This window comes from Podarcis filfolensis (assembly GCF_964270895.1).
Source record: "Podarcis filfolensis genome assembly, chromosome: 1".
NCBI lineage: Eukaryota > Metazoa > Chordata > Lepidosauria > Squamata > Lacertidae > Podarcis > Podarcis filfolensis.
The window spans coordinates 66,621,029-66,645,589 of record NC_139604.1 but is presented as its reverse complement, the minus strand read 5'-3'; the positions used below and the strand labels follow the sequence as shown (position 1 = coordinate 66,645,589).

The following is a 24,561-nucleotide window of genomic DNA, read 5'->3' as shown; positions in this document are numbered from 1 at the left end:
GGGATGAGTGGCGAGGCCTGGAGATTCACAATTAATGAAACATGCATGCTACCCAACAACTATAGTTTTCCCAGTTGACAAACAGTACAATTTATTTGGCACCCTTTTAAAAATACAAGTTATTGACTTGCCCTTGAGCATCCATTTTAGGCCCAGAATCGGTTTTGGCACTTCAAAGGTGACTCCAAGGTGACAAAACCAGGCCCTTTTTATGATTATAGTATCTAAGCGCGTATATTTGCTGATCATAAATCAGCCTGCGAGGACACAATATTTTGTAATGTCAGAATTTTTTAAATATACATTGGAGCAAAATGAATTATGTGAAAGGCTAGCTTTGACCTCCAGTCTTGCCATGACTAGAGAAATGTGGTAAGTAGATGGATGTTGAAATCTTGTCCCTCCAAAAATGAATGCTGGAAACATCCTTTCTTTTTCATTTCTGAACACCCCATGCTGAACATTATTTGTATTCTGTAAAATAAATATCACAGTGATATATTTATCTTCCGTGTATTCATAACTATCTCCAAGATAAAAACACTTCCTTTCATAAGCCTGATAGTGTTTCTTATACCATGTTCTTATTGACAGCAGAAACTGAATGCTTTAATTTATGTCCGGCTAGGGACATTTAATTAAGATAACTTGGCATTGTGTATTAATAAATAACTGAAATGAGAGCAACAAAAGCTTTAAACAAACAATTTAAGGAGATGAATGACAGAACATTAAATATTGACAAGGACTGAGGAGACACTTTGAACATACGCACTGAATGCTGTGTGATGAAGAGCTCATAACGGAACTTTGTGCCAAAGGAAGATGGAGATGCGGTGGGTGGGGGAGGGGAAAATCAGTGTTGAGAATAGAGATGCAGGTGAAGTTCTCCTGAGCCAGTTCAAAACTTTTGAGGGCTTGTTAAAGCCACCTCACAGGTGAAATGGGCTTTGACATCTCCCAAATTCTTCTCCGCTATTAGATTAGAATCTGAATTGATACAATCTGAATTGATGTCTTCCCCACATTCCAAGGGAAATTTAACGGAGTGGCATTAGTTTGCATTTGGGTAGGGTGGAGACTGCATAGGTGAAATCTCAGGTGCAAAAGGCTAAGTAGGTTCCCACTCACTCCTCATTGGATTTCATTCAAATACATGAAGCAGCTCTGTTACCTTGCTTCAGGAAGAAAGCCCTGCAGGATCCCTGAGGGTAAGGGGAGGGGGGCACATGGCTTGCTAAGGGCGGGTGGGGAATAGGTCCCTCCCACACCCTGGGAGTTTTCTAATGGCCCCTAGGGTGGGGTGAGATTTTTATAGGGGCAAAGTCCAAGAATGTGGGAGATGGACACCATAAGTACATATTTTCAGAGGCCTCAGAAATTATCTGAGATCCTCCAAAAAGAAAGAAAGGGGGGAAAAAAAGGATAAATTATCCCAAGTATTTTCAAGTTACTGCACGGCAACGTTTTGAAGAGCTCATCCATTTTTAGTTAAATGTATTACTGAAGGCCTATTCAAGTGTTCAGCACCTGAAACAGGAGAGTGGGGCTCTCCTTACTTATACACCCACCCACTGTCCCATTCCATTCAGGCCCCTTCTCAAGCGTGTTTGGAAGAGGGGCGGCCTGCCAACATGCATAGGCAGTTCCTGTGAAATGCAATTGTGAGTCCTAATGGCTGGGACAGCCCTGCCCTGAGACTTCATGTTTGATAAACTGTTTCTGAACCTGCAGTGTTAAAGAAGGGCCAGTGTGGGGTGTAGGAGTGGGCATAGTGTAATGAAGTGTGGTCCTCATCTCTGCAATCCTTATGTGCGTTGAATGCCTGAATAGGACTTGAAGGGCATTCCTGATCTTGCCAGATTCTTCCTTATCAACCTGGCTGCTGGTTGATGTGGAAAATTCTTGCTAGTAAATAAGATTACTCTTTTCTCTTTGGTTTGTGTGTGGAGAGAATGCCTTCCTCAGAACTGGGTGGGTAAGTAGAATGAGCTAGTATTGGTCTGATATATCTCTTTCCAGCCCCAATTAAGCAGCAAGCTCAGAATAGTAGTTGGGATAGACCTGATTCTTACCTGTACAGACACCTGGTCCCTTTGATGTCTTAGCTGTGTGCAGTTTGTGTTCAGAGGGATAAATGGGAGATTTGACTGGTGTACTTGCCTGCTACCAAAGTGATGTTATGACCTTTTATTCACAATTATTGTATACCGCTTGCCCTCTCAAGGTGTGCTCTTAATGTTGAAAACATTGTTTCTGACAGATTTCTCTCATGACGCATTTCGTATGCTTTCAGGAAGGAAGGAGGCTTTCCCCAAAGAAATGTGGCGCTTATTTTTGTTGTTAAAACATACTGTGCGTAGCTTTGTTACCTTTTCCTCTTCCTAGGTTGATGGAATATTATGCTTAGCTGACATCCTTACGGACAATACCCATTCCCAAGCTACCCATGCAGAGGCGGCAGCAGTAATAGCTCAGATTACATCTCCTCAACTCACCATCACTCATCATCTCAGCAGTTTCCTGGAGAACATGGAAGAGATTGTCACAGCCCTTCTTAGTATGTATACCAGACTGCTTCACATTACTCTGTACAAGCTGGTTATGAGCAACTAGGGAAAAGGAACCTGCTTCCATAGACCTTATTTGCAATTTTACCATTTGCTTCGGTAATTTCAATCGTAAGTCGAGTGTCAGAGATCAAATGTAATATTTTTGGAAAAGAAAGCAGCAAACTTAAGGGATGTTGCTTTTGAACCTGATTATCAGAATTCAATTCCATGATGCTGCCATGGAGGGTTAGGCAGTTAAGGGTTAAATTGTGGGGAATGCATATAAATGTGCAAGTTTTATCAGGCATCAGTGTTCTTTTTTGTCTTACTCCCTGAAGATGCCATGGTGCACATTGCCCTTTGTTTCACCTTCCTACTATTGTATCTTGAATTGGGGCTTGGTATTGTATCAGTTTCAAATTCCTATAAATAGATAATCTAGACTTTTGGCTAAGGAATGTGGACTACTTCAATTTTCCAGTCTTTAGCAGGAGCTAGCTAGCAAGGCTCCCTCAAGTCCAGGCTGTCAGAAAAATAGAGACCTTTGGATTTGACTCAACTATTGTTTTCTAGCCTGCTGCTTCTGCAATTTTAAAGAATGAAAGTACTGGCTTATTCCGCCAGGCAGGGCAGGCTTATCTGTTTGTAATTTAAACTCTTAACAGAGGCAAAATGGAAAGATGCTGCCCCCACTTGCCTGCTGTCCCTGGAGGTGGCTTTCGGCGAGATCTCAAGAGATCTCCTGGCGAGATTTTGCAGCAGTGGCAGGATGGGTGGAGCATTCAAGAGAATGCTGCCCCATTGGATTCTGCCACCTGAGGCGGCTGCTTCCGTCTGCCTAATGGGTGGGCTAGCCCTGTATTAAGAGCACAATCCTCTGTACCTCTACTCAGAAGCAAGTCTCACTGGGTCCAATGGGACTTGCTCCTAGGTGTATACAGGACGCTCTTAGATATGTATGGTTGCGTACGCACCATACTTTTAAAGCAGACCCCCACCCAAGGAATCCTGAGAACTTTAGATTGTTAAGAGTGCTGGGAAATGTACCTATGTGAAAGGTAAACTACATTATTCTTGTGTGTGCTTTAAATGTGTGGTGAGTGGTGAAACCCTATAAGGCACCACTCCCTTGCAGGGTGGATTAGATTTAAAGCAAATCGATTTAAATCAAATCGAGTTAAATCACAATTTAAATCACTAGTCACTAGTGATTTAAATCTTTTTTTTTTTTTTACAAATTTTACAAATTAAAATTTTTTTTTACATTCTTGCTGGTATAATCTTAATATTTACAACCAGATGAATTTCATTTTTGGAATAAGAAAGTTTCAGAGTAGTTTTTACAGTTACATCAGAAATGACTGATTTGGTTATACTATTAGATATGCATAGACAGATAATTATGAAATTATTGTGAGGTAGTTAACTGTTTGTATTTGGACAACTTATCTGTTGTACTGTATTGGAAGGAGAAAAAAAAATATTTCCTTAATACAATTTAAACAATTTATTTACCTAAAATAATAACATTATAGTATACACAGTGCTTTTTTTCTAAAAAAAATGTTTAAGGGTACTCTCATTTTGACTCAAGAAAACCACCATTTTATAGTTCAAATTGGGAAAAATAAATACAGTAAATGGACAAAAATACAAAGATTCACAAAATATTTAGGGGCATGTGTACCCCTGCGTCCCCCCCCAGAAAAAAAACAAACACTAAGCCTATATATCCATGTTTGTTACCTGATGTGGTTAAACAATTTTTAAATTAAAAAAAAATCTGATTTAAATTTTAAAAAATCTGATTTATTTGATTTTTTTTTAAACCTCCATTGATTTTTATCCACCCTGCTCCCTAGTATGCAACTCATTCTGGGCCCTGCCCCCTGGCAGTATCTATGCATGCAGTGCTTTCCAGTAGTCTACAGGCCATGTGTGCTTTCCCAGCAAAAAAGGTCCTCTTCACTGGCAGATCAGCACTTACGTTGATACCCAGGGCCCCTCAGCCAGACTCCCTGTGAATAGATAATTACTCTGTTAATCTCATTAATGTCATTTTCTCTCAAGTAGTGCCCTAACTAACTACTGTCGTTTTGCTTGTTAGTTTGTTTTCTCCTTAGGCTGCACTCTTTTCGTCTTCTTTTTCCCCACCCTGTATTGTGTGCTTTTGTAGAAATTACAAATTCACTAGTAACAACAGCAGGTTTATTGTAGTGCAAGATAAAAAGGGGGTGTTATGCACTCATCACGTTTGAACGCTTTGAAACTGGGCATTAGGTAGTGACTATGTCAAAAGTATATAAGGCAGCATCTTGTATATCATCGAATTCGTAGAGTTTTGTGTCTGAGGATTTGTGGGCATATAATGCTCAGATAGCACAACAGGCATACTCCCTATGTTTCCCTTAACCTCAGAATTTCCAACCAGAGATGTTGCTGGCTATCAAGAACACATAGTTTAAATATGTCAGTTGCAGCCATGCTGGAGGATGAGGTATTGCAGGCAGGATTATGATGGAGAGATTTAGATATTTTTCTGTTGTTCCCACCCAGTGTCAGATTTACGTATAAGCTAAACAAGCTATAGCTTAGGGCCCACTCTCTTGGGGGGCCCTAAAAAATTTAAAGGAAAAGAAACCTGGATGTACATTTCCAAAATATAAGATAAAAAACAAATAAAATAAAACCTACATACAGCAACTTCTTAATTGTATTTCTGTTCAACAATTACTTTGATAAAATACATATTTTGTTATGTGCAAATGACTTTATATACCTATTAGGCCCATAAATTACCATATAGCATATATTCAACACAGAAAACAGTGACAATTGTTAATTAACAATTAACAATTGTTGTTAACAAAGGACAGCTGGACATCTAAAAGGCCCCATTACCTTCAGTAGCTTAGGGCCTCATCAAACCTAAATCCAGCCCTGTTCCTATCCAAGCAACACCTGATTTAGACAGATGAGGCAAGATAGACAGAAAAGGCTGCAATTTATCTGGAGGTGGGGTGGATAAACATTTCTACCAATCAATCACTGGTTTCTCTATCATATTTATAGCTTGAACAATTAAATTACTTTACTCATATATTCAATCTTTAAACTGTGGTTAAATCCAATTGCTGGGTGAGTTAAAATAAATGTGCAACAGGAATTAAAAGGCACTTAGAAGGTTAGGATAACAATAATAGCTGTGTCTGCAGCATTTTTAAGAGAACTTCCAGGGAGGGTAGGGGAAAGGATTAGATCCCAAATGCACGGCTGTAGTGATAGCAAGATAAATTGCAGAATTACACTCTTACAGACCAATTAGTTTTACCCATCTGCCCATACAATCACATTTTATTTAGTATTATAACATCATCTTGAACAACATCCAATGCAGGCTGCTAAGTGTAGTAACCCAGGGCCACTAATGAAGTCTGCTCACAGAGACTTTAGCTCATGATTTATCTTCCTATCTGTGGCAATACAAATAGAAATGCTTCTAGAATAAATATTAATAAGCAATTCAGAAAATGATAATGCAATGTGTTTGCTAAATAGTGGGTGATTTCTGGGGTGATGTTGTAATCTTTTAGTGATAAGTGTTATGTTAAACAAAAGGAAATCTGCAGGGCAGATTTTTAGAGCAAAAAGCTTTCAACGCTGGACAAGCATGTGATTTATTTTAATCAAGTGACCATGATAATTTTAGGGATGGATATGGGGGAAGAGAAAGTAGACTGTGGCACTTAAGAGACTTAATCGTGTCCTGAGAGTTTGCTGCATGCTCTGATAACAAGCATGGAGCTCCTGACTATTCAGGCTTTTCCATTTGTTTTAATTGGGGGACTCCATCACCTTGCACATTTTGTGGACATAGATCAGGCCTCTCTATTGAAAAAGATAATTGTTGAAGGGAAACTCTGTAGCCATAAAAGAAACCCTCATTGGACTGAAGTGTAAGGATGCAATACACAGGTAAAGGTAAGTTCCACAGAAACCGGTGCAACTTACAGGCACAGACAACCATTTAAAGCAGGGGTAGGGAATGTGGTACCTTCTAGATCAGGGTTTCTAAACTTGGGGCTCCAGATGTTTTTGGACTACAATTCCCATCATCCCTGACCACTGGTTCTGCTAGCTAGGGATGTTGGGAGTTGTAGTCCAACAACAGAGGCAGATGCAAGTTTGGGAAACTCTGTTCTAGGTGGTATTGAATTGCAACTTCCATCAGCCCAGCCGGCATGGCCAACAGTCAGGGATGATGGGAGTTGTAGTCCACTAGTCTAGCAACATCTAGAAAGCACCACTTAGGCTACTCCTGATTTAAGTGCATTTTGATTTAACTTTCTCTTGATTTCACCCTTACCAGTATTGCACGAAAGCTGAGTGGCCAGTTTCAATTTCAAACACACAAAGTAAACTGAATGAAGTGGTTAGCTGTACAAATAGGGATGCTTTGGGTTTCACCAGAGGGTAAACCAGGTTAGCAAGGTGGAAACTAAAAGGTTAGGGGAATGCAAAGCAAAGCTAAAAGAAAATCCGGACCTGATCCTCCTAGCTAGTTTAATAAACATTAGCAGAAGTTTGTTTGGATAATCCAGTGGTTCTCATTTAATATTTTCATCACCTTGTTTTGTATATATCTAGAACTGTGCCAAGAGGCCACCTCTGGAGAGGTTTTCCTGCTGGCTTCAGCTGCACTTGCCAACATTACTTTTTTTGATACAATAGCATGTGAGATGTTGCTTCAGCTGGATGCAATGAATATTCTCATAGCAGCTTGTGGTGACAAACAGAGAGTGGATAGTCCCTATTCCCGAGACCAGGTAAGTGAATACACATTTATATGTTGCTATAGAACAGGGGTGGGGAAACCCTTTTCAACTCGAGGTTCACATTTTCTTCTGAGCAATGTTTTCAGGGCCATGGCTAAGTGATATGTCTACTATAGTGCAACTCCTTGATGGATGCCACCAAATCCCACTTTTGTGTAATAACATCCCACATGGCAGGTTTAGAGAACATGTGACAATCAGCTGTAACTCTGCAAAGATTTCAGACACCATGTAAAAATACTCCTTGAAACAGCCTTTCTTTAAAAAATGGGGATATGGGTTTGCTCTAGCAAAACTGTGATAGTTTGGGAGTGGATAGGACCTTCCTCTAAGCTTCCATTCCAACTTGTATATTTAGGATGTATACAGTTCTCTTTTTCTGACCTGTTATACATTATCTGCAAGTCTTTATAATCCTTTAAAAGTTTTGATGCAAATGGTTCTGGCAACTCATCTGCCTGTGTTAGAGCATATAGATCTGGGCTTAAAGAGTAGCTCAAATGAGTACCAGCGAGTTCCAGCAAAACCCCACAAGTCTGAACAAAGCTGATTCAAAACCCCACTGAAGCTTAATGAATGACTGTCATTGACGTCAATGCTACGGAAGCTTAATTAACAACTATCATTGCACTCTGGCTCAAGAAGCCGGCAGTTTACAATCTCTGCTGGCAATCATCAAGCCAGCAGCTCTGGAATTATTCTCTTCCTTAAAGGCCCCACTTCTTTCTTTTTTTAAATGAAGCACTGTAAATGGAATGAGAGAAATTATTATGGCTGTACAGTGGTACCTCGGGTTAAGTAGTTAATTCATTCCGGAGGTCTGTTCTTAACCTGAAACTGTTCTTAACCTGAAGCATCACTTTAGCTAATGGGGCCTCCTGCTGCTGATGCGCCGCCGGAGCACGATTTCTGTTCTAATCCTGAAGCAAAGTTCTTAACCCGAGGTACTATTTCTGGATTAGCGGAGTCTATAACCTGAAGCGTATGTAACCTGAAGCGTATGTAACCCGAGGTACCAGGTATAGCTGGTATAAAGTAAAACAGCATCCATGTTTCTTTTGAGCAGTGGTCTGCCCTGCTGCTATAAAGCTCCATGACACTGTGTGTGAAATATTACACTTCCACAGTGCAAACTATCCTTTAGATCAGGGATAGAGAACCTGAGGCCCTTGTTTTGGCCCGGAACTGCCTTCATGCCCAACCAATGGCCAGAAGAACATAGTATAAGACGGGTCTGCTGGATCAGGCCCAGTCTGTTCTCATAGTGGTCAATCAGATGCCCATGAGAAGCCCATAGGCAGGACCTGAGCATTAGAGCACTCTGCCACCCTGTGGTTTCCATGCTGGCTGGGGCCGATGGGAGCTGGAATCTGGGAATTTCTCAAGGGCCACAGAAATCTAGAGATATTTTGAGTTAGAACAAGTGGTTCACGACACTGATGGCCACCAACTTAGATGGCTTTAAAAGAGGATTATAGGAATTCATGAAGAATAAGCCTTTCAGTGGCTACTGGTCATAATATCTCTGATCTGCCTCCACGGTCAGAGGTAGTGATGCTTCTGAATAGTTACTGAGAAATGCAGGCGGGGAGAATTCTCTGGCGTTCCAGGCTTGCTTGCAGGTTTCACACGGGCAATTGGCCTGATCCAGCAGGCTCTCCTTTTGTTCTTATGTAATGCTGATGTGTTTTGCAAGAAAGGAGGTAATTTGCAGGGTCGGGTCCTGGGTAGCTCGAAATACTCATTCTACCACATATGTGGTGGCAACTATGTGAATGGTTTGTAAAAATATACAGCAGGCACGGAGCCCCCAATCCAGACTGGGATGCTGGTGGGAGGGAAAGAAGGGGTTTAACTCTCTGTCCTTGCTGTAGGCCTGATTGAGATCATTCTCCTCCTCACCTGCAATTTGCTTCCATTGGTGCAAATGGGAGCTTTTCTTTCAATGAAAATAGTTGAGGGGGCAGCACCTTATCCAAGGTGGAACCTCAGCAGGCGCCAAAGGGTTAAAGCATTTGACTTGACTGCTGCTGTCTTGCAGCTGCTATTTGCTTTTTTAAAGCTATCCATGCAACTGCTAATTGCATGGGAGAAATCTTGCCTGGTTTGGCCTTCAAAGAACCCAGCTAGCTTGGGACGAGAACTGGTCCTGGAATAATTTGATCACCTCTATGGGTTCTCTGTAGAGTCCTCCAGTATGGTGTAGGAAATATGTTCAGTCACCTATATGACCCCTATTTGCTAAGAATGTGATTCTTTATTCCCACAAATATATATATATATATATATATATATATATATATATATATATACCACACGAATAAGCATTCTCTTTGAAATACCAAATCGCTCCATTCAGTAAAATGGATGGATTAGCCATGCCAGACTCCAAATATATTGTAAGTTAGAATGATTAAAAGAGCAAATGGATAGAAATGACGTTTTTATCCAGTGAGTCATCTTGCCAAAAATGGAAGAGAGATAATTTAATTGAGATCAAATGTTATCCAGTATTTCCTCAAACACAGCAATGATGGCTTCTACAAAGATGATAAATTTAAATAAAGCAATTTTCCTAATAGAAAATGTACTGCAATTTGTGTTTTCTTTCTTTTTTGTGGCATCATTGCCGGCTGTTGTAAGATAATTTTCTCTGACACATGCAAGTTGTTCACTTCAGCAGGCATCCAGGTGGCGGGTGGACTAGGTCAGTCGGTCTAGTGCTTCACAGCCTGTGCCACAAATAAGGACACATGGATTTAAGTCCGTTTCAATTCACTTTTCTTCTCATGTGCCTCTTCATGTTGTCCTTCAGCAGGCCTAAGCAGTACTGCTGCAGCCTGCTGGTGGGCCTGCACCAACCCAACACCACTCTGCTTTGCACCCTCCCAATGAGTAGCAATGACTCTGCTGTGGGGAGGCAGACTCTATGGTGATCCCCCATCCTTTCCCCATGCCTGGCTGCTCCTGCCTGAAAAGGAAGGTATTACAACGCTTCTTTAAAAATGTCCCAATGTTTGCAAGTCATGGAAAAGGCATTGAGAACACCTCTACCTCCCTAGCTGTATATTGTTATGTTGTGAATCACCCTGAGATCTATAGGTATATGGTGGCATACACATTTTAACAATAAATATATCTTTAACAATGTCTGAGCTGCTTACACAAGGCTCCCTGGGATTTCCCAACCTGGCACTGATTAGCCTCACATCCCTTGAACTCCATCAATGCCAAAACATTGGGTCTTGCCACACCATTCACTGCTATATGCCTTCTGTTATATAGAATTGAAATGCTCATTGTGAAGTAAGTACTTTTGGTAGATTTTTGAAGACTGATCTCCCATCTTCTATATCCAGTCATTTTGAGCCAGTTAATACATGATGGTTGAACACACACACACACACACACACACACACACACACACACACACAGTTATTTATAGGGTAATGACTGGGTTGCAACAATCTAAGTGTTCCCAGGTAATGTAGGACCTGTCCGGGCAAACCTGGCCATGGACTCCCTTGTAGGCCAAGGGATGCAGGACACATCTCCTACCTGTTCCACCAGAAAGCACACCAGTACTTAATGAGGGCAGATTTGGGTGCCTTTGGGCACCTCAGTTTGGAGCAGAGAGTAGAATAGGAGGGTGACACCTGTACCAGTGGAAGACTGCTGCTGTTGCCTATTGCCGCTGATAGCTCAAAGCACAATGGCTCTTAAAAGAAAGCCTCAGGGCTGAGCCAAGTTTCTCTCTGAAACAAAGAGCAAGTAGGAGTGAAACACCCTTTCTGCCCAAAAGAGAAGGGCACTGGTTCTCTGAGGGCTTTACCAGCATCAAGGTAAAGTGTGCACCAAGCATTGCTCCCAAAAAATACACAACAGATTGTCCAGAAAAGCAAGGGGTGGGAGAACATAGGAAGAAACCAGCTGCATCAAGTCAAAGCCCATCTAGTCCAGCATCCTCTTCTCACAGTGGTCCATCAGATGCCCATGGGTAGCCCACAGGCAGGGCCTCTTGTCATTCCCAGCAACTGGTGTAAAAGGGAAGATGTTCCTTTAAAAAAAAAGAAAAAAGTAAACTTTAAAAGGCTGTCCTTGCATAAACCACCCTGCTGCACCTATCTATCTGAAATTTGGCAAGCTTCATCTCCCGCTACCCCAGACGTCATCCAGTTTTGGGGGAAAAAATTGGAGAAGTTATAGGCACTTGGTGCTTGCCAAAACTAAAAAAAGAAGTTATAGCTGTTTGTTGAGTTTTCCATTATAGTTAATGGGGAGGCATCCAAAGCGTCAGAAATGAAGTGAGGTATCGCAATGCCGTTCCGTGGCTCCAAACCAAAGCGCCCCCCTTTACAAAGTGGGTTCCAAGCCTGATATTTATTTAGGGCTCAATCAATTTATGGCTTTCTGGGACAACACACCAGCAGCTTGAATGGGGCCCAGAAGCAGATTCTTTTTTCTTTTCTTTCTTTTCTGCCTACATCACAGCATATCTATTGGCTAACGTCGTCTTTGTTTCTCTGGAGCCTTTTGCACAATACATCCTGGCATGTGTGACACAGTCATTTACGAAGTGACTGAGCACACATTTAGAAAACAACTTTGGAAGCCTTGCTTATATAGCAAGAGGTGAGGTAATCGTTTTGTCTCTCTTAACAAAGCTGAATATGATGAATTGCAATAATTAAATTTCTCAAAATACTTAGGAAATTAAACAAGTGGCACAATTGCCAGTAATGGGTATAAAAATAAGAGCAGGGCAGAGTTTTGGAGCTGGGCTTTCATGAACTCTAGCAACATAGTTAGGGTGGAGCTATCTAATGACTTTTGTCTGTGAATCCATAATAATTTATTTCCATATTTTAAATAAAAGTGTTGATCTATGCTATATACATCCCTGTTTTGTTTACAAGAATTTAAGTGTTTTTAGGACATAAGAATTGAGTCAAGACAAATGGCAGAAGTTATTCTTCTTGTGCTCCAAGAATGGGTATGGGGGGGGTAAGGCCCCCCTACATGCTGGCCCAGTCCCAATTTCCCTTCCTCTGTTGCTTCTACTCCCAGACCTTTGCATAGGGGGAAGAAGATCTAAAGGTGGTGGCTACACAGATTTGATGGGATGCATGAATCCATGGGATTCAGAACCCTGCACGACTGGAATTCCTGGTAGATGGGTGAAGTGAATGTGCATATTTCCCCTCCAGACTTTCTTCTTGGTGCACAAAAGTCTGGTGGTAGGGCTGGCGTGGCCAGAGCATGCAGCTCCTCTCCTCCTTCTCCCATTCATTCTTGGAATGCCTGGAGAGTAACTTCTGAAAGAACCTTTAGACAGCTGCAAAACATGCATGTCAACCAATGCAGAGGAAGCATCCTTCTGAGTATCCCATGGTATCAAATACCCACTCCAGATGTGCAGGAGCAGCATAGAAAAAGTGTTACTCTCAAGACCTAGCTAAATGTTGCGCTGACTGCAGAGCGTACACTTTTCTTTAATAATTTACTGGTATGGGGGACACTTTTGTCTTTCCCTTGGAGGTGTGGGAATGGGATTTTCATCCTGATGTCAACTGGGAAGAAAGAAATAAACTTTCCTGCATACTGCAGTCCCAGTAACAATTGCCCTCCCCTCCTGTCATGAAATAAAGGAAACCAGAAAGGTAGCTGCACACTAACACATTAAAAATAACTTACAACCACAGTTCAATCAATATAAATCATACAGGCTGACATTTGGAGTTGTTCAGAGTGAATTATAGGATTAGGGCACCAGAAAGCTTTGGAATAGGGTTTTTCATCTTTGACACATTTTTCAGGTAAAGTAAATGTTTTACTTTGCTTCCAGTGTGCTCCCTTTAGAATCTGCTAAAAAAGACACAACCTATCAAAAACCTTGTCAGAATCCTGCATTATATTCAAACATGATAACTGAAGTCAAACGTTGATGATGCAAAAAGGATGCATTAAGGGTTTTTTATAATCTATGATATATTTTCCTATTTATTTGTTTTTTGAAGGATGCATATCAACATTGCATAATGGAAGCCTCTGAACTAATTTTGCTGACTTGATTGGGTCACCACCTGGAGTCAAGGACCACATAGCGCATAGAAGCCTTTTTCCTGTCTCAGATGGAACGCTTTGTCTTTCTATAATTTACATGTTAAGATCAGTAACTGCTTTCCCAATCTCCCCAAACCCTCGTATCTATGATAGGAAGGTTGGACAAAACATTGCATGTCTTCCTTAACTGGAACTTTATGCATAACTGGAACTGAAGTGAAATAAAACATAGCGGGAAGCAATTTTGCTTAGCTAGATGATAATTAACCACTCATTTTAGCACTTCCATATTTATGTACTTTGCCACCTAGTGAAATGAACACAGGAACTTTTGTTTTAAGATTCATTTCCCCCCATCCTTATTAGTGACAGTAATAAAGCTTGTGAAAAGCTGTTTTCTTATGACTATTAAAGATTTAATTAGCATAATGACTCCCAGCTCTGCTGTATGAGATGCTGACCATCAGAAAACGAGGGCACTAATTCTTAAAAAGGTGAGAGCATAGCGAGGGGGGAAATTCCATTATATGTCATTGCCAAATTTTCTTCTCTACAAAATTAAGCTTTCTTCCCCCAGACTCTCCAAGATGGTATTATAGTGCAATCCTCTATGTGTCTACTCAATGTAAGTCCCATTGAGTTCATTGGGACTTGCTCCCATGTGTGCATTTAGGATCGCAGAGCCTCTTGCTTCCTTCCCAAAGTCTGGCTTAAGCCAGCACTGTGAGGTCTGGGAGAAGGCATCAAATGTTGGCTCTGCGCAGGGCAGCATATTCCCCAAGGGCCGCCCCTTCAGTTTGCTCCTCCCCTTTCTGCAAATGCTAACAAAGATAACACAAAAGAGAGCTAAATGTGCACAGTGCAAGCAAAGGTAGTATTTGCAGATCACCTCTTTGAAGTGGTTATTTGCAGGGAAAGTCCGTAGCTCAGTGGTTGAGCAGCTACCCTGCATGTGGAATGTCTCAAGTTGAGTCCCCAGCATTTTCAGGTGGGGCCGGCAGAGATTCCCACCTGACCCTTGGAGAGCTGCTGCTACTCAGTGTAGACAATACTGATCTAGATGGTCTGAGGCTCAGTAGAAACTAGCTTCCTACGCTGCTGTTGTTTAAAAAATGCTGCAGCATGGAAGGAAGAACATTTTGTTCTTTTCACTGTCCCGCACCCTGGACTTAATAATATGGTTGTCTGAGGATACCAGATTGCTGGAATTTTTGCACTTCTGTTTATCACACAACTATTGTGCAATTATTACAAGTCATTCCATGAAGATGAATCAAAGCACTTGCCTATTTGTTTTTCTGCCAGTTTGTATTGCCTCTTATCTTATTTTATCTTATCTTATCCCTGCCTGCCTGCCTCTGTTTCTCACTGTATGTACTGTGTCTGCTGTCACTGGCAAAACTACTAATGGTTGTTAAGCACAATGCAGTTAAAATGTTCCAACCAGATAAGGAATTCTAAGGAGCTATTAGACTGTAAAGCTGGAACCTACGTTGCAAGTTACTGATTTCCAGGCATTATGAATATTAGGCAAGTCTAGGATTGCCTCAACCTGGTAACTCATGACTGTTATGTTTGGACATGGGATTCTGGGGGTTACAGACCACTGGTTTGATTGAATATGCTAAGTCTTAGGTCTGTAGTTTTAATTAAATGAGGTTTTGTACTGAATAAGTCTCATGTATGTAGGGGTAATTTGCCCAATCTATACATTATGGTAGTCTTCTTAACATTTAAATATTTTTGGTATTGAATAAAACTCCCAGCACCATGATAGTCACTGCTTGTATTCCACATATAAAGAAATAGTTTGGGATAATTGGATAAGGGGCAACTGGAGTCACTGAGCTGATATAAATTCATCAGTCAAAAGACACAAATACAAACACACACACACACACACACACACACACACACACACACACTTCTAAGATTCAATCAAATAACTTGAAGGAGTGGAATAATTGGCATGTATTCAAATTGTCCTTAATTGAATTCTTCATCTTTTGCTTAGAAAGCTGAATGGGGTGCAGCCTCTCCATGGAGCAAGTAATTTTCATTAACAGGATATCATTTAGAACGAAGGGACACATGCCTGAAACACTGTTAATAATTAACATTGAATCAACACATAGATGTGTCTTGAGTTCCCATTTTTTCTGCCTGTCACTATTGGCATTTCATCAAGTCATTTGCATCCTAAGTGGGCCTGTTTATTCAGAGAGATGACACTGTGGCACTGCTGAAGGAAGCAGGAGACCTTTGTGACACACAACCCAAAACAAATATCCTTTGTTACTATAATGACCTAGTGAGAGCCAAATTGATGGCAACTTGGCTTCCTTAACTCTATCAGTGAGGTTTGTTTGTTTGAATACACAGGGTAGGGCCTCAAGCTATGTTATCCAGACATGTGCATTTCCCTACAATAGCATCTCCTGAGCCCCAACAAATGCTCTTGTGTTTCTGTACATTTCATTATGTACAATTCTCACACTTTCTAGTTTGCAAGCCACCTCCTTAGTTTAGCATTTATTTATTTTTTAGCGCAGCAGTGCACTGCATAAAACACAGAAGTGCCACATTCCTTCTTGCTGGGCTTTTGTGTCAAGAGGTGATGATCAAAGTTTGGTTCATAGTTCTGTATCTGTGATGCAAGGCATCGGTTGATGTGGCGTCCAATTAACTCATACTCATGCTGGACTCACTGAAACCAAGGAACATAGTTAGCCATTGATCTCAAGGGGTCTACTGTGAGTATGAGTTATTTGAATACAACTCATAGAAGATGCCTCAGTGATCATCTGGTTCAGCTCTGTGTTCAGTACAGGATCTGCAATGCAGGATGGAACTGCAGCATCCCTGGCAGAAGGTTATCTTCCAGTGGTGGTGGGGCAATACCTCCCTTGGTTAACAGCTCTTACCATTAGGATTCTCCTCCCTGGTGTTTTCAAAATAAGCTTTTCTACCATTTTTACCCATTAGTTGTACTCCTGCTCCCCTGGAGACCTGCACAACCACAACTCATGGTACTCATGCTAGCAATGGAATCACGAGTTAGGTTACTGACTCCCACTATGGGTTAGGAACCTCTGGAGCTTTTGAAGACCTGGTGTAACTTGCTGCCTATACACTTTGAGGATAACTTTGGAGTTATATTGACTCTGCAGTTGCTACAACTCCAGCCAAAATGCCCAGTGCCTCGAATATGGTGTAGTGTGGGATTGGTATCAGCTGACAGAATCAACTGATGTGGACAAGAGGCTTGTAGCCACGCATCTGACCACATGCCATCTTGACTCCAGTCTCTCCTACTTATCAAATCACGCAGAGGGTATCTGAATGGTTAAGTCCAGAGCATGGTTAATGTTTCATTGTGTTAGTGGAAGGTTCTTGCTGCCTTGAAAGAGGTGGTGGTGCAGCCATGGACCCCTTGAGTTGAAGCAACTATCAGCCAGCAACAAATACTTTTGGGGCGAAGTGGTGGAGAGAGTTGTGGTGAGACTGCCATGTCTTGGATGACACCGATTATTTAGATCCATTCCAGTGTGGGTTCAGCAGTGGCCATGGGACTGAGTCACCTTGATTGCATGGACGAATGACCTTTGCAGAGAGCAGGACATGGGAAGTGCAACCTTGCTCCTGCTTCTTGATCTCTCTTTGGCTTTTGATACCATTGACCATGCTGTCCTCTTGGACTGGCTTCAAGGAATGGGAATCGGGGGCACTGCATTACAGTGGTCCCAGTCCTACCTCCAGGATCATGTCCACAGAGTAGCATTTGGAGGGCATTTTTCAGACCCCTGACAGTTACACTATGGGTACCACAGAACACTATCTTATCTCCAATGCTATTTAACATTTAATGCACAGGTCATCAGGCATTTGGGCAAGGTGCTATCTTCTTCTTTCTTCTTCTTCTTCTTTGGCTATCACTTGTAGCCAAGTAAGATTGTCTTCCATAAACACGGTTTTAACAGTGAGTCCGTAAGTGACTGTGGAGGCTAATTCTGGATCCACACGTCCTTCCACAGGGGGAGTTGATCATGGTGAGGATTTGCCAAGCATGCTTTCTCCCTTTCATCCTGAGTTTGAGTGTCTTCAAAACCCATGACACCTTTGGTAAAGGCTGTTCTCCAATTGGAGCACTCGCAGGCCAGTGCTTCCCAGTTGTCAGTGTTTATACTACATTATACAATGTAGTATAAGGTGCTATCAGTATGCTGATAACACTCAGCTCTGTTTCTCCATAATACTTAAATTGGGAGAGGCTGTGCAGGCCTTGGACCAGTGCCTAGACACAATGATGAGATGGTTGAGGAAAAACAAGCTGATCTTGAATCCTGGCAAGACAGAATGGTCCACATGTCCAAGAAGCTTGTCAGTTGCCTACCCTGAATGGGGTTGCACTCCCTGTAAAGGAGCAGGATTGCAGCCAGGAAGTGCTTCTGTTGCAGTTCTGTTACTGGAGGCCCAGGTTGTCTCAGTGGCTAGAAACATCTTTTACCAACTGCAACTGGTATAACAGCTACAACCATTTCTGAACTGGAGTGCTTGGTCACAGCAGTTCAAGCACTGGTTTCTTTAGGCTGGATTACTACAATGTGCTCTCTGTGGGGTTTGCTATGGAAGCTTCAGCTAATACAGAGCACTGTTGGGAGGCAGAAATAATGATCTGGCTTCCCTTGAGCTACTGTGAAAAGGTGGCAATAAAAGATACCTCAGAAAATCGAAGGTGCTGATACTTAATTGGCAGCTTAGAAGGACATGTCTTAAATGCATGGCGATGGTAAGAATTGTGAAATGTAATATTTCAAGTGGTTGTTTCTCTTTAATTTAGGTTGTGACGATATTAGCAAACATGTCTGTCCTGGACCAGTGTGCCTCAGAAATAATCCAAGGAAATGGTATGCAAACCATGCTGCATCCTTTTTAATTCTGCTTTTTGTCCTGAATATTCTCACTATAACCTGGGATGCTGATCAACAGTGTTTCACTCCTTTGTAGGTGTTCAAGTTTTAATGGAAATGCTGTTTGAGAAATCGTCGTCTGGGAATTCACCAGAAGTAGCTGCTTGCGAACGAGTTCAGCAAAAAGCCGCGGTTACACTCGCCCGGCTGAGTCGTGATCCCGAAGTGGCACATGCAGCCATAAACCTTAGTTGTAAGAATTTTAATGCTTAACATGCTGGCACTGTATAAAATATGCAAAATGCTGCATCCGTCAAAGTGAGGAAGCAGCTGCTTTGATTGTCAAAGTGGTCTCACTTATCTGCTCTCCGTATACCCTCTTATCAGCTGTGCTACATCAGAGGGCCAGTCCATTTGCTACTGTTTAGGCTTCTTTCCCCACCATCCATGCAGAATTTCCATCCTTCTGTATGGACTCAATTCTGAACTAGTCTACACCACTTGTATGTCTTCAGCAGTACTGTACAGATTTCCCCTTCCATGTTGCTCATTGCATTACAACTGCGGGGGTCAGTTTACCTGACTACAGTGGTACCTTGGTTTATAACCAGAATCCGTTCTAGAGGTCTGTTTGTAAACCAAAACAGGTTGTAACCCAAGGGGTGCTTTCACCAATGGGGCCTCCAAATTTTTTTTGTTCATAATCCAAAAAAAAAATGGGTTGTAATCCAAAAAAAGGTTGCAAACTGGGACACTCACTTCCGGGTTTGACGTGTTTGTAATCCAAAACGTATGCAGACCAGGACATATGCAAACCAATGTACTACTGTACTTCAATGGATGTTTAGTTTGCATGGAAAAAAGTCTGGTTGTGAAGGCAAAAAGAAGACAAATGGGTGTGCGAAGGGCAATTCACACAACTGTTGCAGAATTAGTTTTTTTTTTTGCCTGCTAACCCAAATGAACAAAACAGGTTTCAACACTGTTCAAAAAGCTTAATCCTGCAGACAGTGAAAGTTGCACATCTTCAATTGGCCCTGAGCAGGGACCTGACATGTGCACAACTGTTAAATGATATCCATGATCACAGCTGGTGCATATATCAATTTTTCTTCATTTTTGAATCTCTTACTATGACAGCATTTCCTTTTAAAGCATTTTCAGCTTTCCAAACAAAACACCTTTTATGGGACTTTGTTAGTTTTCAAAACACAGGTGATTATTTTTACAGTATTTATCAGAAAAAAGTAAGAGGCAGGGAAAATGGGAAATCTTTTTCAATCCAAGGACCATGTTTTCTTCTGGAGGCTCCATAGCAATGGTGGGTGTTGTGAAAGTGGGTTTGCCCACACCGCTCTCCATCTTCCATCCAGAAAAGCAAGAGATATCTCAGTTCAAGGACACATTCTGGCCTGGTAAAAACACCAGAGGAACGTGCTGGGTGCCAAAAATGGTGTGGTTTATGGAGGGGTGTGTCCTGTTCAGAGTCCTGAGGGCCATATAGAGATGGTGGAGGCCACATTTGACTCTCAGGCAGAAATTACTACCCTTGCTCTACAGTCATTCAGTGACACCAGTGGGGTCTTCCAGATGTGGGAAAATGGAGAGGGCAGGGGGGTGATTCTATACCTTTTCTAATAGAATAATGATAGAGAGAACTAAGGGGACATCCCCAAAATTACAGAGACTCCCTGGTTGTGAAAACAGAACTGTGAGTGCTTTTTGAGTGATGCTTCTACAGTTCGCTGGTAAACTGATAGATCATATTTCAGCTCTTTATAATACACACAAGAGAAGTTCCTTTCTTGTTTTCTAGTATCACTTTTACTGAATTCATCATCATTTTCACTGAAACGGATAAATCTGGAAAGTATATCACACTGATGCAATGTTGAGAATTGTGGAGATTTGAAATTACTCACTTTTCAATGTTCTTTTCAAAATATATAGGTATTCCACGCCTCATAGAACTTTGCAGGTCTCCTACCAAAAGAAATAACAGTGATTCTGTTCTTGTTGCATGTTTGGTAAGTGCATCTAATTATTTGCCTTTAGCTTTCCCATGGGCTTTCTATACACTGAAAATATATTCAGCACAGTAGGATGTGTTTTGTAGTCTCTCTCATATCTAAAGAGCATATTAGAGCTTCCTTTTGTTGCTGGTTAGTATAAATTTCTAGAGAAATATTGCTTCAAAATCCTCTTGTTCCATGCCAAAATCCACACCTCGTGAGTTGATATACATAGAATACTAAATTTATGTTTTCCCCAGTTCATCTATATGAAAGAGGCTGCCCCAAACACACTTTCCTTTTCAAGTGTTGCTTCCTTTGTTGAAGTGGAGAAGCCTCTTTTGGCAGGAGACCTTCAGAGGTCCTGTGCCCTTAAGGGTTCATCTGGTTTGGTTATTTAGTTTTATTTAAGGGGTGCTACCACTAAAGACCGCTAAAGTAGATAACCTGCATAGCATTGTATGAGATAAAGTAAATCTGGCTTTGCAGATTTGTGAACCATCCTGTGATTGTGAGATCTACGGAGAAAGGGTGGTGTACAAAATTCTTCATTATTATTATTTATTTAATTTGCAAAGTATGTGCTTAAACAGTGAGCAAACATTAACACTCCACCAGCTGTGGCTATGGTAGAAGCAAGACCCTCTTGGAGTGTTAATGCTGTGAACCCTTCCGTTGTAGCTGTTGATTTACTTGAACTGAGAACTTTGTGAAACCCAAGAACAAAGAACCAGGCAGGCAACTGTATGGTGATGGGGGTTTGTGCTTTTGGGGTCTGTTTACTGATTTGCTGCAAGTTTAGGCAATGTATTTATTCTTTTGAATGCTGTTAATATGCACTTTTTACAGGTTAGTGGCAATGGGAACTTTTTTAAAAGAACTGTTTAATTGTTTTTAAAGAATTGTTCTCCTTAATGGCCCATCACCCAGGCAAACATCTCCCTATATTTTAACACTTTCTGGGCCCAGGGTTTAGAAGGGTCTCAGTAAGCAGCCTGCTGCCCCACTGCAACTCACGACACTCTAATAGGCACACTCTTGCCAGCAAACAAGCAAGTGTATACAAGCTTTACTATGATCTAGGTCTCTTCTGTTCCTGATACCACTGTGTTGTGTACAAATTTGCCTCCAGGATGTTACCAGAAATAGGGATTTCAATGTACTGAGGCCTGTTAGTCTGGAACCATTTTTTATTTTCATTGCATGGGCAGTTAGCTTATAAGAATTTTTTTTATAGAAGGATTATGATGTTGCCATAAGCAATGCTCAGAATTTTGTGATCTCCCATCTGATGACACAATAAAATAATTCCCACAATAGGCACATTTTTTTTTAATGTTGATAAGTGGACAATATTTCTTTGTGCAACTGAGCTTTGCACTCATATTTCTGTCCCCAAATGGTTGGAAATCATGTGATTTACTCTTTGAACCAATGGTAATGCTTACAGACACCAATCGGGGTGGAAGCAGCTGTATGCTAAGTACTGGGCAGAGACAATTCCTATGTCAATTTTAAGTCTGAGCAGTTTTAAGTAGGGAGATGAAGTGGCTTGCCTGAGGTCACACTATAAATCTCTGCAGGACTTGAGAGCAAAATGAAGACTGACCCTCAAAGTGCTTCACTGGCACAAACCCCATAGAAATGAATGTGCCTTTTGCCAGCAAAGGGATTTCAGGGTCTTCAGGAAGGGATGCTTTCAGAGAGCTTTGTTTTAAGCAGTCCTTTTAAAGAATAGATTCAGTTTAGTTTATTCGGTGGAAACTAGCAGATTCCCCTACCAAAATTAAGCCACAAAATCAAAGCAAGGGACAAAGGGTCAGGGTCAGTATGCACAACCTCACTCAATAGAAGCTTGAATGGGACTTCATCTAATGTTGTTCCATGCACCACCAAAAGCAATTTGTTAGCGAGGTTGGTTCAGCAACGTATTTGGGCCGTGTGGACAGTCTCCCCACACAGGGCACTGAACCGAGGCAGGCACAAAATGATGATGTTGATACCTATATTTATATAGGCACCTACTCAAAGTTAGGCCACGGTCAGATGGGCAAGTGAGTTGCCGCAACTATGACATAGTGCACTGGAGAGCCCATTGAGAAGATCCATTAAAAAAAAACACAACTGCACCAGAAGGAATTATTGAGAAAATAAGAAATATTTTGAGGGGGCGGGGTTGGACAAATTTTGTCCTTGCTCAGGGCACCATATTACCAAAGTCCACTCCTGGTTTAGTTTAGTTTTTAGTTTAGTTTGGTTTAAATAAGAAATTTAGCAGAGACCTAGCTTTCTTTTCAAGCACCCATATTACAGCTGTGCTGAAATCTCAGAAGCATGGCTTTTACAAAAAAGAGAAAAAAGTATGTGTTTTTAATACCACAGTCCTATACATGCCTATTCTGAGTTTGATGGGGATTACTCCCACAGAAGTACATGACATCACAACCTAAATGTTACAGATTGTAGATATCCTTAGGATGGGAGCATCCAGAAGCATCAGCTTAATTACTCACACACAAACTAACATGGGAACATAAATGATGAAACTTTTGTCGACAGGAATGCTGTCGTTTAATAATGTTGCCCATTCTGATACCTGTATATCTAAACATGTAAATCAATTCTAGAATGTTGATTTGCTATTTGAGGTATGTGGCCACACACACACACACACACACACACACACAATGTATGAGTCTCAACTGCTTTTCAAGTATACAAATAAGTAGCTGTATTGAATCAATAACATCACTATGATAGTGTCAGTCAGTTAATGGTCAAGGGGATGTCTGCCGAACCTCAGTTCAATAGTCATTCTGAATAAGTGATGTTTCTCTAGCATTGCATGAAGCCAGATTTTTATTCTAAAACCATATTGTCACATTTTTCTTTCAGGCAGCCTTGCGGCGACTTGCTGTTATCAGCCCTGATGGCCTTCAAGAGTCAGATTTCCAGCAGTTGGTCAAGCCCAGGCTTGTGGATTCCTTCCTGCTCTGTACCAACATGGAAGAAAGCTTTGTATGAACAAACCACAAATATAACCCAAAATAGGAAATAGTGTCACATAGGGCAATGTAGCTAAAATGTTATTTATGATTAATTTATTTCAAGTGCTAAAAAATCAGCATAGGGGGAAAAATGAGGCCATTAGGCACATAAAAAGAGACCTGCTGGGTCAGACAAAAGATCTGCCTAGTCCAGTATCCTGTTCTTGCAGTGGCCAACCAGATGTCTGTGAGAAGCCGGCAAGCAGACACAAGTACAACAGCCCTCTCCCCCTTTGTCAACTGGTATTCCAAGGCATCCTGCCTCCAATATCAGAGGAAGTTCCACTGAGAACCTTAGGCTCCATAAATTTGTCTCACCTCTTGTGGGAGCACATTTCATACTTTAGCTACCCCATTCACATTACTTGGATAAGCCAAGGTATTATGAGAGAGGAAAAGAAACATCTCTCTATCTACTTCCTCTACACCTCACATAATTTAACGCACCCCTATCATGCCTCTCTTTACTCACCCCCCCCAACTGAGAAGGCCCCAAATGTTGAATTATGTCATAGGGGAGTTGTTCCAGCTCCTTGATTACCATATTTTTCGCTCTATAAGGCGCACCAGACCACAAGACACACCTAGTTTTTGGAGGAGGAAAACAAGAAAAAAAAATATTCTGAATCTCAGAAGCCAGAACAGCAAGAGGGATCGCTGCGCAGTGAAAGCAGCAATCCCTCTTCCTGTTCTGGCTTCTGTCATAGCAGCGCAGCCTGCATTCGCTCCATAAGACGCACACACATTTCCCCTTTCTTTTTAGGAGGGAAAAAGTGAGTCTTATAGAGCAAAAAATATGGTATTTGCTTGCCCTTTTCTCCACCTTCTACATCAGCAGCCGTGGACCAGATTAGGCCCCCCAACCTGTTTTCCTCAAGTTTATTGCTCACCTGCCCCACAACTGCTGTCATATATGAGACCAGAAAAGGCATGACCACAAAGTAGCAATGGGGCAGCCTTATAGGGCACTCCCAATTGTCCCTTGGCAAGTAAGGGCTGTACCGGGCACATTTTCAGTTTACACCGGAGGTAATACATAGCCATCATGGCTGCTAGCCTTATCCTCCATGATTTTGCCATTTCTGCTCAGGGAAGGAGATCAGCACAGAGTGCTCTTCTCACCCCCCCCTTTGATTTGTACA

At 41.5% G+C, this 24,561-nt stretch overlaps 2 protein-coding genes across 2 annotated transcripts in view; one reads left to right on the top strand and one right to left on the bottom strand.

The window, feature by feature from the left end:
* Positions 1-24,052, top strand: part of INSC (INSC spindle orientation adaptor protein) — a 128,363-nt gene extending 104,311 nt beyond the window's left edge. The window contains exons 8-13 of the mRNA XM_083590161.1: positions 2,389-2,560; positions 7,200-7,378; positions 18,291-18,357; positions 18,458-18,613; positions 20,311-20,387; positions 23,268-24,052. Of these exons, the coding sequence (XP_083446287.1) occupies positions 2,389-2,560; positions 7,200-7,378; positions 18,291-18,357; positions 18,458-18,613; positions 20,311-20,387; positions 23,268-23,396 (780 nt within the window). The 3' untranslated portion in view covers positions 23,397-24,052. The remainder of the gene's footprint in view (positions 1-2,388; positions 2,561-7,199; positions 7,379-18,290; positions 18,358-18,457; positions 18,614-20,310; positions 20,388-23,267) is intronic.
* Positions 1-24,561, bottom strand: part of PSMA1 (proteasome 20S subunit alpha 1) — a 355,542-nt gene that overhangs the window by 230,213 nt on the left and 100,768 nt on the right. The window lies entirely within an intron of this gene.